The sequence below is a fragment of the Oncorhynchus keta genome, chromosome 19, assembly GCF_023373465.1.
Source record: "Oncorhynchus keta strain PuntledgeMale-10-30-2019 chromosome 19, Oket_V2, whole genome shotgun sequence".
Taxonomy (NCBI): domain Eukaryota; kingdom Metazoa; phylum Chordata; class Actinopteri; order Salmoniformes; family Salmonidae; genus Oncorhynchus; species Oncorhynchus keta.
The window spans coordinates 70,548,544-70,562,901 of NC_068439.1; the positions used below are offsets into that span (position 1 = coordinate 70,548,544).

Below are 14,358 nucleotides of genomic sequence, written 5' to 3' on the forward strand. Positions count from 1 at the left end.
TGTTCATGCTTATTTTCACCTTCTTTGTCCACGTTTGCTTCTATTTTAGAGGGTATTTTAAAGCTGGATTGCAGCACAGCACAACAGTCCTAACCAGAGGGATTTATCAGTTTGTCAGCACTTTATTATAGCCTGACAGGAGAAATTATGATGACAAATGGGCAAAGCTCTGGCTCGGGATCCTTCCTGCTACCGGGGGTTGCCTGGTGTGTGTGTGTGTGTGTTTACCGCCGATTGTGCTGCCTTTCTTTGGCAAATCTACTGAACATCTTTGAGTGAAAATGGTGTCAATGTGGATGGATGGAAGTATATGATGTGACATGCTGTTTCAGTAACTAGACTCCCGGTTATGTATCAGATATCATGCTGTTAATTGCTCTGTCTCATGTCTTATGAAAAACTTAATAGCAGTGTTTACCCACAGTGTCCAAATCTCTCTGATCCTGTTTTGCCCATGATACAGCAGCCTGGCTTAAACCCATGGGCCCTCGTCGAAAGTAGTGCACTATTAGGGAATAGGATGTAATTTAGGATATAGACCTGGCTCTCTGTGCACTTTCTGCCTCTCCAAATACAGAGGTTTGACAGACATGCTCTCGGAACTACAGAAGGGGTCGATGATTTTAACTGGCATTATGATTAGGTGCTTGTCGCAGTAGATTCAGGGCTGAGTTGTAACTTAACTCCCCAGAGTAAAGGGCAGTCATTTGATATTCAGAGCTGAAATGAGAATCTCTCCTGACTCATCTCTCTTCTGTTTCCTCAGAATGTTGAGACGGTGTGCTCGCTGAACCAGACCTTCCCAGAGGGCCGTGGGGCAGCGGGGGCAGTGGTGGTGGAGGGCCAGAGGAACCCCTACTCCATGGAGCCCCCCATTCCCCAGACCCTGAAGCCCCCCTGCCCCAGACACATGTCCATCTCTGAGAGGCTCTGTAAGGTCATACAGGAATTGGTGGACACAGAGAAGTCCTACGTCAAGGTACATACCTGGCCCATTATTCACCAAGTGTCTCAGAGTAGGAGTTATGATCTAGGATCCATTTAGCCTTTTAGATAAGGATGAATAGATGATATGAACAAGGGGAACCTGATTCTAGATCAGCACTTCTACACAAAAGAGAGGTCAGGGCCTATTCACAACACGTATCAGAGTAGGAGTTATGATCTAGGATCACTTTTGCCTTTTAGATAGTAATGAATGGACAGAGGGGATCTGATCCTAAATCAGCACTCTTGTTCTGATACACTTTATGAACACGGGTCCCTCACATTCTGCTGCCCTATCTAAGAGAATCCTGGAACATCCTCTCTGGGGGTTTATAATTGATGGTCTCTCTTTATTAATGATCTGCCCGTTAATGAATGGTCTCTAAGTGGCTATTTGTTAATGATCTCTAGTAGCATTTAGTGTAATGCATATTTACTTACCCTCTTCTTTAACGCCATGTGTCAGGCTGAGGAGAATGATGATGTCACAGTCTGATAGTGATGATGTCACTGTCTGATAGTGATGATGTCACCGTCGGATAGTGATGATGTTTCAGTCTAGTAGTGATGTTGTCATAGTCTGATAGTGATGATGTTATAGTCTGACAGTGATGATGTGACAGTGATGGTGTCACAGTGGGATAATGATGATGTCACAGTCGGATAGTGATGATGTCATCGCCGGATAATGATGCGGTTTCAGTCTAGTAGTTATGATGTCATAGTCTGATAGTGATGATCTTATAGTCTGATAGTGATGATGTCACAGTCTGATAGTGATTATGTTTTATTCTGATAGTGATGATGTTATTGTCGGTTAGTGGTGAAGTCACAGTCTAATGAAGTTTGTTCTCTGTCTCTGTCCCTCAGGACCTGGGCTCTCTGTTTGACATCTACCTAACGCCTCTACAGAGTGAGACCTTCCTCAGCCACGATGAGGTACAGTACAGATGGGTGTAGGCAATATAAAAAATATAGCCTACATGTAAAATGTCTAAATATAGGCAATTTTACATGTCTAAGCACATGTCAAATACAATAACATTACATTACAGTATGTGCTTATTTGATTATGACTTGTTAGTAAGCTGTATGTTAGTGTGACAACCGGGGTTTGAACCCGGGTGTTAGGGAGTTAACTCAAGTCTTCAGATCTCAGACAAGTCTATCCATCACATGAGCATGGTTCCATCTTCTATTCTGTACTTTTGTAGCATTTTAGTTTGCTATGTAGTGTATGTACAGTAGCTAAATGGTGCCCATAAAGACTTTCTAAGGATCAATAATCTTCTGTTCTCTGGTTCGTTTCTAACTGTTGTCATCTCCTCCCTCCACTAGATGGAGTCTCTGTTTGGCAGTCTGCCTGAGATGCTGGACTTCCAGAGAGTGTTCCTACACACCCTGGAGGAGCGCATCGCCTCCTCCCCCAACTTCAGCTCCCTGGAGACCCCGGAACAATTCAAGGTACAGTATATCCACAACAAGTCTGGTGATATGTGTGAATCGCCTCCCTATGTGTGAATGGCACCCTATTCCCATAGGGTTCTGGTCAAAAGTAATGCACTATGTAGGGAATAGTGTGCCATTTGGAACACATATTGAAGGTCTAGTGGGAAAGCTTCACGTTTCATTAACAGGATGTTACTTAGCCTACTGACTGCAGTGTTAGTCAGAGGTAGGCCTGTTGGATGTTTACAGGAAGTGACTGTGTATTCTCTCTTCTTTTTCTTTCTGCATCCAGAAACTTCTTCTCTCGCTGGGGGGCTCCTTTCTCTACTACGCCGACCACTTCAAGCTCTACAGCGGCTTCTGTGCCAACCACATCAAAGTCCAAAAGGTTCTGGAACGAGGTAAGGCTGATAGCTATGCTACCTCATGTACATTAGATCTGAACATCCCACTTACAGTAGTACCCTGTTCAACCATAGGCTAGAAAATGCCATCTAAGTGAAAAGTTAGTGAAAGTTTTTAGGATCAAAAGCCTGCTTTCTCATCTACACTAGACCAACATATCCCGTCTACTCAGTTAATCATAAATTCCATCTGAAAAGCCAGTGCAAAGACAGGGAATCAATACCTGCTTTTGCGATTCATCCACACACTTAGCCTAAGTCCTAATTTCCGGTTTACAGCGAAGACGGACCGGGCCTTCAAGCAGTTCCTGGAGGCGAGAAACCCCACCAAGCAGCACTCATCCACCCTGGAGTCCTACCTCATTAAGCCAGTCCAGAGGGTGCTCAAGTACCCCCTGCTGCTCAGACAGCTGGTCTCCCTGACCGACTCAGAGAGTGAGGAGCACAGCCACCTCACAGGTAGGACTACATATGACAGGGCTTATGTATGAGCATGCATAGACTCATACAGGGATGTATGTAACCACAAGACACACAGCACACACCCATTGCCAGGTCTGTCTGATGTGCTAGGCTTGAGCTCTATTGGTGTGTGCTGTAACACTCTCTCTCTCTCTCTCTCTCTCTCTCTCTCTCTATCTCTATCTCTATCTCTATCTCTCTCTCTCTCCATCAGAGGCTCTGAGAGCCATGGAGAAAGTGGCCAGTCACATCAATGAGATGCAGAAGATCTACGAGGATTACGGAACTGTGTTTGACCAGCTGGTGGCAGAGCAGAGTGGTCCTGAGAAAGAGGTAGAGCATAGCCACCAGTCATACCATTATATGAGTGATATTACAAAAGATATAGGTTCTCTGTGGCTCAGTTGGTAGAGCGTGGTGCTTGCAACGCCTGGGTTGTGGGTTTGATTCCCGCTGGGGCCTCCCATATGAAAATGTATGCAATCATGCGATTGTAAGTTGCTTATACATCGTTTGGGATAAAAGTAAAGCAGTCTGCTAAATGACATCAACTGTATAGTGTAAGTCAGAAGTTTACATACATCTTAGCCAAATACATGTCAACTCAGGTTTTCACAATTCCTGATATTTAATCATTGTAAAGAATCCCTTTCTTAGGTCAGTAAGGATCACCACTTCATTTTAAGAATGTGAAATGTCAGAATAATAGTAGAGAGAATTATTTATTTCAGCTTTGATTTCTTTCATCACATTCCCAGTGGGTCAGAAGTTTACATACACTCAATTAGTATTTGGTAGCATTGCCTTTACATTGTTTAACTTAGGTCAAACGTTTCGGGTGGCCTTCCGCAAGCTTCCCACAATAAGTTGGGGGAATTTTGGCCCATTCCTCTTGACAGAGCTGGTGTAACTGAGTCAGGTTTGTAGGCCTCCTTGCTCGCACATGCTTTTTCAGTTCTGCCCACAGATTTTCTATGGGATTGAGGTCAGGGCTTTGTGATGGCCACTCCAATACCTTAACTTTGTTGTCCTTAAGCCATTTTTCCACAATTTTGGAAGTATGCTTGGGGTCATTGTCCATTTGGAAGACCCAAGCTTTAACTTCCTGACTGATGTCTTGAGATGTTGCTTCAATATATCCACATACTTTTCCTGCCTCATGATGCCATCTATTTTGTGAAGTGAACCAGTCCCTCCTGCAGCAAAGCACCCCCCCCAACATGATGCTGCCACTCCCGTGTCTCACGGTTGGGATGGTGTTCTTCGGCTTGCAAGACTCCCCATTTTTCCTCCAAACATAACGATGGTCATTATGGCCAAACAGTTCTATTTTTGTTTAATCAGACCAGAGGACATTTCTCCAAAAGTATGATCTTTGTCCCCATGTACAGCTGCAAACTGTAGTCTGGCTTTTCTATGGCGGGTTTGGAGCAGTGGCTTCTTCCTTGCTGAGCGGCCTTTCAGGTTATGTCGATATTGGACTCGTTTTACTGTGGATATAGATACTTTTGTACCTGTTTCCTCCAGCATCTTCACACGGTCCTTTGCTGTTGATCTGGGATTGATTTGCACTTTTCGCACCAATATACGTTCATCTCTAGCAGACAGAACGCGTCTCCTTCCTGAGCGGTATGACAGCTGCTTGGTCCCATGGTGTTTATACTTGCGTACTATTGTTTGTACAGATGAACGTGGTACCTTCAGGTGTTTGGAAATTGCTACCAAAGATGAACCAGACTTATGGAGGTCTACAATTCTTCTTCTTGGCTGATTTCTTTTGATTTTCCCATGATGGCAAGCAAAGAGGCAGTGAGTTTGAAGGTAGGCCTTGAAATACATCCACAGGTACACCTCCAATTGACTCAAATGATGTCAATTAGCCTATCAGAAGCTACTTAAGCCATGACATAATTTTCTGGAATTTTCCAAGCTGTCAATTTAGTGTATGTAAAATTCTGAGTGTATGTGAAATAATCTGTGAGACATGTGATCTGTGAGACAAAGTAGATGGCCTCTTAGTTCCGGTGGAGGGAAATCTTAATTCTACAGCATACAATGACATTCTATGCACAGACCCTGACCTCAACCCCATCGAACACCTTTGGGATGAATTGGAACGCAGACTGTGAGCCAGACTTAATCGCCCAACATCAGTGCTCAACCTCACTAATGCTCTTATGGCAGAATGGAAGTAAGTCCCTGCGGCAATGTTCCAACATCTAGTGGAAAGCCTTCCCAGGAGAGTGGAGGCTGTTATAGCAGCAAAGGGGGACCAACTCCATATTAATACCCATGATTTTGGAATGAGATGTCCGACGAGCAGGTGTCTACATACTTTTGGTCATGTAGTGTATATACATTATATTATAGTATTTTTATACAATTACATGAATCACAGAGTGAACCCTTTAAACCACTAACCTCCCAGACTGTGTCATCCTCTCTCCTCTCCAGGTTACAGAGATCTCCATGGGAGAGTTCCTCATCCACTCCTCATTAAAATGGCTCAACCCTCTCCCCTCCCTGGGTCGCATGAGGAAACATCCTGAGCTAATGCTGTTTGGTGAGTGGGACTTTTTACAATGAAGAGTTGAACCAGAATTACTGACTGGATGATATGGTGTTCAAATATGTTCAAATGTGTGTTTATTACAATAATCAAAAATATCTGACTTAAAATCGAGTTGCTCCTTCCTCTCTGCTCAGTTTTCAAGAGAGCGGTGATCCTGGTGTACCGTGAGCGCAGCAAGATGAGAAAGAGGATGGTGAGTCTCAAACACGTCTGATAAACTGTACTGGTGACTTCATGCTGTATACATGTGATATGACGTCATTGGAGTTCTAATGAGTTAATGTGCTCCAGACCACGTCACGCTCAGGGGACCTGGAGGCCTTCAAGTTCCGCTGGCTCGTCCCTGTGTCGGCGGTGCAGGTCCGCCTGGGGAACGCAGCAGGAACAGAGAGCCCATGTATCTGGGAGCTGGTCCATACCAAGTCTCAGGTGGAGGGGAGACCAGAGACCGTGTTCCAGCTCTGCAGCAGGTGACATTGAAAATGACAGAGATAATGAATGTATTATCTGTCATGAAAAAGCCAGAAGAACAAAATATATACATTGGAATTAACATGGCAGTGCCTAATTGACTTGATCTCATATGGATCTATATGTGTCTTTTCCAGTGGTTTGGAGAATAAGGCCAGTGTAGTGAAAGCTCTTCGCTCCCTTCGAGACTGGACCTGTAGGCCCCTCCTATCAGAGAGAGGTTCTAGAGAGTACCTAGGTTCCCTCCGTAGGACCCAGCCTGCACCGGTCAGAGCCAGCTCCTGGAGAAGACAACAGGAACTGCAGGCCATGAGGACTGCAGGCCACCAGCACCACTCTGATGACGGCAGTGTGTCCAGTGGTGCAACCCAACCCTGCCCGGGAGACACCCACTCGGAGCCCCAGCTTCACAGCCGCTCCACCATGGGCCTCCCCAGCCTGGAGGGCGCCACGCTGGGCAAGAGGGCCCGGCTGTGCTCCCTGACCAGCACCCTGGAGGCCCAGCTCCAGAGACTCAACTTCACAGAGGAGGCCGGGCCGAGGAGTGCTGCGTCCCAGCAGGAGCACCTCAGACCGGGGCCCCACCAGCCCCATCCTGCTGCCCAGAGGAGGGCTAGCAGTCTGCAGGGTCCAGGAGGGCAGGATAATGACCCCCAGTGTGTGGACCTTAATGCCCTGCTGGGGAGGGACTTCAGTGTGCAGAGCCTGACCTCTGTGGTCAATGAGAACTGCTTTTATGACACAGTTATGGGGATCCAGAAGGCAGCCATTCCAACACTATAGGGGCCCTAGAAGTTGCCCCTAGACGCTGATCTTGGGTCAGTTTTCCCCATTAATGGTTAACAATAGGATTGGGGGACAGCTGATCCTAGATCTGTACCAAGGGAAACTTCACCCGGAGAGCTGATGAACACTATAGAAGGTACACTCCTGTACCTGTCTCAACCCTCATCACACTGACTACATTAGTGCCTGGTCAAGGTACTATGGACTAGAAGATGAATCTCCTTAATGTGTTTACTCTGACTGGTGAGTAGGCTACGACTGAAGACCTGAGCTCTGATCACAGTTACTTGACTTTATCCTTTTATCTCCTAGTGGAGCAAAGGCCTCAAGATCACACTGTGACAGTATATACAGTGCATTTGGAAAGTATTCAGACACCTTCGCTTTTTCCACATTTTGTTATGTTACAGCCTTATTCTAAAATATATTAAATTGTTTTTTCCCCTCATCAATCGACACACAATACTCCACAATGACATCACAATACCACATACTGACAAAGAAAAACAGGTTTTTCAAAATCTTATGAAATGTATACTTTAAAAAAACCTGAAATATCACTTTTACTTAAGAATTCAGAGCCTTTACTCAGTACTTTGTTGAAGCACCTATGGCAACGTTTACAGCGTTGAATTTTCTTGGGTATGATGCTACAAGTTTGGCACACCTGTATTTGGGGAGTTTCTCCCATTCTTCTCTGCAGATCCTCTCAAGCTCTGTCAGGTTGGATGGGGAGCGTTGCCGCACAGCTATTTTCAGGTCTCTCCAGAGATGTTCGATCGGGTTCAAGTCCAGGCTAAGGCTGGGCCACTCAAGCTGTGTGCTTAGGGTCATTGTCCTGTTGGAAGGTGAACCTTCGCCCCAGTCTGAGGTTCTGAGTGCTCTGGAGCAGGTTTTTATCAAGGATCTCTCTGTACTTTGCTCCGCTCATCTTTCCCTCGATCCTAACTAGTCTCCCAGTCCCTGCCACTGAAAAACATCCCCACAGCATGATGCTGCCACCACCATGCTTCACCATAGGGATGGTGCCAGGTTTCCTCCAGACGTGACACTTGGCATTCAGGCCAAAATGTCAATCTTGGTTTCATCAGACCAGAGAATCTTGTTTCTCATTGTCTGAGAGTCCTTTAGGTGCCTTTTGGCAAACTCCAAATGGCTATTATGTGCCTTTTACTGAGGAGTGGCTTCTGTCTGGCCACTCTACCATAAAGGCCTGATTAGTGGAGTGCTGCAGAGATGGTTGTCCTTCTGGAATGTTCTCCCATCTCCACAGAGGAACTCTGGAGCATCGAGTTCTTGGTCACCTCCCTGACTAAGGCCCTTCTCCCCCAAATGCTCAATTTGTCCGTGTGGCCAGCTTTAGGAAGAGTCTTGGTGGTTACAAACTTCTTCCATTTAAGAATGATGGAGGCCAGTGTGTAGATTGGTGAGAGAAAAAATAACAATTGAATCAATTTTAGAATAAAGCTGTAACGTAACAAAATGTGTGAAAAGGAAAGGGGTCTGAATACTTTCCGAATGCACTGTATGAGCGTCCTTTGTTTTGCTTCACTCTTTAAGCTCTCAGCACAGTTGCCTATGTTCAATAACATTCCTCCTTACTCTTGTTTGTGAATATGATGCAGTATCTTAATCACAAACATTACATTTTAATGTCTTTTTTAGCAAACGCAGTTGTTAATTAAAAATTGGAATTGCCTGAATTCTATTTATATTTTGTCTTAATATTATTTTGTTCATGTGTTAATATCCACATAAAAACAAAGACTAAGTGTCACATTTCGATTTAATTGATTTTATTAAGTTCAAAGCTTTAAATCTCTTTCTTGTTTCAAGTGATTTGATGTATCACTTTAAGAATTGTTCAAATGTTTTATCATTATTCAGATGTATCTGAACTGTAATTTATTCTCAAATGTTTATTATTTTCATTTAAACGGGACGTTTATACGGGTGTCCTGACTCTCTGTGGTCACTAAAGATCCCATGACATTTATCTTAAGAGTAGGGATGTTAACCCCGGTGTCCTGGTTAAATTCCCAATCTGGCCCTCATACCATCATGACCACCTAATCATCCCCAGTTTACAATTGGCTCATTCATCCCCTCCTCCTCCCCCCTGTAACTATTCTCCAGGTCATTGATGTAAATGAGAATGTGTTCTCAGTCAACTTACCTGGTGAAATAAGGGTTCAATAAACACAAATTGTACAGGTAAGGTAAAATGCTGTAATGTTGAATAAAAAAACAGTCTCTTATACTAGAGTTGTCCTGATTGATAAATAATAGATGCTTTGTTATTACATTATTAGCTCATCCAGGTCTTATCCACTAGACACCAAATGAAAGAAAATTAACCTAAACGGGGAGCGACTACCTGAACTTGTCCAATAAGAAATTCTTGTTGAACAATGTTTTGCAACGGCACTAATACATGCTGAATGAGAGAATATATTAGAAATTGTGAGCAGTAATTTACAGAAGAAGAGCATAAAGTAGGACGCAAAATATTCCTCCACTTCCTCCTTCGTGCTCCATCCAGTAGCTAGAGTAGGATATAGAGCCCTAATACTATGGAGCCCTGGACCAGAGCTAGCCACAACAACCACAGCCACACCACAGAGACTGTGGGGCTATGGACCAGAGCTAGCCACAACAACCACAGCCACACCACAGAGACTGTGGGGCTATGGACCAGAGCCAGCCACAACAACCACAACCACACCACAGAGACTGTGGGGCTGTGGACCAGAGCTAGCCACAACAACCACAGCCACACCACAGAGACTGTGGGGCTATGGACCAGAGCTAGCCACAACAACCACGGCCACACCACAGAGACTGTGGGGCTGTGGACCAGAGCTAGCCACAACAACCACAGCCACACCACAGAGACTGTGGGGCTATGGACCAGAGCTAGCCACAACAACCACAGCCACACCACAGAGACTGTGGGGCTGTGGACCAGAGCTAGCCACAACAACCACAGCCACACCACAGAGACTGTGGGGCTATGGACCAGAGCTAGACACAACAACCACAGCCACACCACAGAGACTGTGGGGCTATGGACCAGAGCTAGCCACAACAACCACAACCACACCACAGAGACTGTGGGGCTGTGGACCAGAGCTAGACACAACAACCACAGCCACACCACAGAGACTGTGGGGCTGTGGACCAGAGCTAGCCACAACAACCACAGCCACACCACAGAGACTGTGGGGCTGTGGACCAGAGCTAGACACAACAACCACAGCCACACCACAGAGACTGTGGGGCTGTGGACCAGAGCTAGCCACAACAACCACAGCCACACCACAGAGACTGTGGGGCTGTGGACCAGAGCTAGCCACAACAACCACAGCCACACCACAGAGACTGTGGGGCTGTGGACCAGAGCTAGCCACAACAACCACAGCCACACCACAGAGACTGTGGGGCTGTGGACCAGAGCTAGCCACAACAACCACAGCCACACCACAGAGACTGTGGGGCTGTGGACCAGAGCTAGCCACAACAACCACAGCCACACCACAGAGACTGTGGGGCTGTGGACCAGAGCTAGCCACAACAACCACAGCCACACCACAGAGACTGTGGGGCTATGGACCAGAGCTAGACCACAACAACCACAGCCACACCACAGAGACTGTGGGGCTATGGACCAGAGCTAGACACAACAACCACAGCCACACCACAGAGACTGTGGGGCTATGGACCAGAGCTAGCCACACCACACCAGAGACTGTGGGGCTATGGACCAGAGCTAGACACAACAACCACAGCCACACCACAGAGACTGTGGGGCTATGGACCAGAGCTAGACACAACAACCACAGCCACACCACAGAGACTGTGGGGCTATGGACCAGAGCTAGCCACAACAACCACAGCCACACCACAGAGACTGTGGGGCTATGGACCAGAGCTAGCCACAACAACCACAGCCACACCACAGAGACTGTGGGGCTGTGGACCAGAGCTAGCCACAACAACCACAGCCACACCACAGAGACTGTGGGGCTATGGACCAGAGCTAGCCACAACAACCACAGCCACACCACAGAGACTGTGGGGCTGTGGACCAGAGCTAGACACAACAACCACAGCCACACCGCAGGCATCAGGAGCTGAGTATCCTGTCCCTGAGTTTCAGTGTTATGTGTGACTCACACAGATTCCTCCTCCTTCAGACAGTGGACAGTGGCATACCACAGCTTCGCAAGAACATTTTGCAGTTTTACAGCTACTGTTCTATACATTTTGCAGTTTTACAGCTACTGTTCTATACATTTTGCAGTTTTACAGCTACTGTTCTACACATTTTGCAGTTTTACAGCTACTGTTCTATACATTTTGCAGTTTTACAGCTACTGTTCTACACATTTTGCAGTTTTACAGCTACTGTTCTACACATTTTGCAGTTTTACAGCTACTGTTCTACACATTTTGCAGTTTTACAGCTACTGTTCTACACATTTTGCAGTTTTACAGCTACTGTTCTACACATTTTGCAGTTTTACAGCTACTGTTCTACACATTTTGCAGTTTTACAGCTACTGTTCTACACATTTTGCAGTTTTACAGCTACTGTTCTACACATTTTGCAGTTTTACAGCTACTGTTCTACACATTTTGCAGTTTTATAGCTACTGTTCTACACATTTTGCAGTTTTACAGCTACTGTTCTACACATTTTGCAGTTTTACAGCTACTGTTCAACACATTTTGCAGTTTTACAGCTACTGTTCTACACATTTTGCAGTTTTACAGCTACTGTTCTACACATTTTGCAGTTTTACAGCTACTGTTCTACACATTTTGCAGTTTTACAGCTACTGTTCTACACATTTTGCAGTTTTACAGCTACTGTTCTACACATTTTGCAGTTTTACAGCTACTGTTCTACACATTTTGCAGTTTTACAGCTACTGTTCTATACATTTTGCAGTTTTACAGCTACTGTTCTACACATTTTGCAGTTTTACAGCTACTGTTCTATACATTTTGCAGTTTTACAGCTGCTGTTCTATACATTTTGCAGTTTTACAGCTACTGTTCTACACATTTTGCAGTTTTACAGCTACTGTTCTACACATTTTGCAGTTTTACAGCTACTGTTCTACACATTTTGCAGTTTTACAGCTACTGTTCTACACATTTTGCAGTTTTACAGCTACTGTTCTACACATTTTGCAGTTTTACAGCTACTGTTCTACACATTTTGCAGTTTTACAGCTACTGTTCTATACATTTTGCAGTTTTACAGCTACTGTTCTACACATTTTGCAGTTTTACAGCTACTGTTCTACACATTTTGCAGTTTTACAGCTACTGTTCTACACATTTAGCAGTTTTACAGCTACTGTTCTACACATTTTGCCATGTGTCTGAGAGAACATTTTCCGTTTTAAATTTCCTGTCATTCTAAACATTTAGATATGACTTATGACCTGTTCATATGCTATCTGCAGAGCCTGTGCCCCCCCCCTCCGAGAGAGAGAAAGAGAGAGAGAGGGGGGAGCTTATTTTATTCAGTCTCTCAGCACCACCAACACAATGATTCATAATTGTTGGCCCTCTCTCTAGGTCTTTCTGTTCACAGGTCTGTGGGCGATGTTAATCATGTGTGGGTGTGGGGTGTCCGCCAGTCTTTGTCACATGAAAAGGAACAAAGGGAGTAGTAGACATTACAGGGGGAAAATATGTTTTCCTCTTAGTTTGGTCGTTGGTCACTGTGGATCTAAAGGATGAGACACAGTATCCCTGGGCCAGACAGATGGACAGATGGACGGACAGTGGACAGACAGGCGAATGGGTGCACACACACACCAGAAACAGACAGAGACTGTGGGGAGATGGAGGGGGTAAGGTGTGTACACTAGCATAATGAGTAACAGATTGCTTTAAAGGGAAAACAGGAGACTGTGTGTGATGGCAAGCCAGTTATTTTCCTGTTGCCACAGTAACACCTGTGTGAAGGACCATAAAGACAGCCCACCTCACACACACACACACACACACACACACACACACACACACAAGCCTCCACCCCCTGAACCTACTGCCACTCCAACACACTGCTGCCTGACAGCCTGAGAGAGGAGAGAGAGAACACACTGCTGCCTGACAGCCTGAGAGAGGAGAGAGGGGACACACTGCTGCCTGACAGCCTGAGAGAGGAGAGAGAGAACACACTGCTGCCTGGCAGCCTGAGAGAGGAGAGAGAGAACACACTGCTGCCTGGCAGCCTGAGAGAGGAGAGAGAGAACACACTGCTGCCTGGCAGCCTGAGAGAGGAGAGAGAGAACACACTGCTGCCTGGCAGCCTGAGAGAGGAGAGAGAGAACACACTGCTGCCTGGCAGCCTGAGAGAGGAGAGAGAGAACACACTGCTGCCTGGCAGCCTGAGAGAGGAGAGAGAGAACACACTGCTGCCTGACAGCCTGAGAGAGGAGAGAGAGAACACACTGCTGCCTAACAGCCTGAGAGAGGAGAGAGAGAACACACTGCTGCCTGACAGCCTGAGAGAGGAGAGAGAGAACACACTGCTGCCTGGCAGCCTGAGAGAGGAGAGAGAGAACACACTGCTGCCTGGCAGCCTGAGAGAGGAGAGAGAGAACACACTGCTGCCTGGCAGCCTGAGAGAGGAGAGAGAGAACACACTGCTGCCTGACAGCCTGAGAGAGGAGAGAGAGAACACACTGCTGCCTAACAGCCTGAGACAGGAGAGAGAGAGAACACACTGCTGCCTGACAGCCTGAGAGAGGAGAGAGAGAACACACTGCTGCCTAACAGCCTGAGACAGGAGAGAGAGAACACACTGCTGCCTGACAGCCTGAGAGAGAGAAAGAGAACACACTGCTGCCTAACAGCCTGAGACAGGAGAGAGAGAACACACTGCTGCCTGGCAGCCTGAGAGAGGAGAGAGAGAACACACTGCTGCCTGGCAGCCTGAGAGAGGAGAGAGAGAACACACTGCTGCCTGGCAGCCTGAGAGAGGAGAGAGAGAACACACTGCTGCCTGACAGCCTGAGAGAGGAGAGAGAGAACACACTGCTGCCTGACAGCCTGAGAGAGGAGAGAGAGAACACACTGCTGCCTGAGAGCCTGAGAGAGGTGGAACACACTTCAATGTGTCTACTGCCTACTCTTCACGAAAAAGGGCTTGGAAGGGAGACTGAAGTGTTGGTCTCAGCAACGGGGGGATTAGATGACGAGTGG

At 46.2% G+C, this 14,358-nt stretch overlaps 1 protein-coding gene across 3 annotated transcripts in view; it reads left to right on the forward strand.

The window, feature by feature from the left end:
• Window positions 1-9,378, forward strand: part of LOC118398802 (rho guanine nucleotide exchange factor TIAM2-like) — a 75,870-nt gene extending 66,492 nt beyond the window's left edge. For all 3 annotated transcript variants that reach the window (XM_052471222.1, XM_035794521.2, XM_052471223.1), the window contains 10 exons: window positions 767-979; window positions 1,858-1,926; window positions 2,326-2,451; window positions 2,729-2,837; window positions 3,120-3,299; window positions 3,517-3,635; window positions 5,757-5,865; window positions 6,009-6,067; window positions 6,166-6,344; window positions 6,483-9,378. In XM_052471222.1, coding sequence (XP_052327182.1) covers window positions 767-979; window positions 1,858-1,926; window positions 2,326-2,451; window positions 2,729-2,837; window positions 3,120-3,299; window positions 3,517-3,635; window positions 5,757-5,865; window positions 6,009-6,067; window positions 6,166-6,344; window positions 6,483-7,128 — 1,809 coding nt within the window. In that variant the 3' untranslated portion in view covers window positions 7,129-9,378. The remainder of the gene's footprint in view (window positions 1-766; window positions 980-1,857; window positions 1,927-2,325; window positions 2,452-2,728; window positions 2,838-3,119; window positions 3,300-3,516; window positions 3,636-5,756; window positions 5,866-6,008; window positions 6,068-6,165; window positions 6,345-6,482) is intronic.
• Window positions 9,379-14,358: the final 4,980 nt, after the last annotated feature.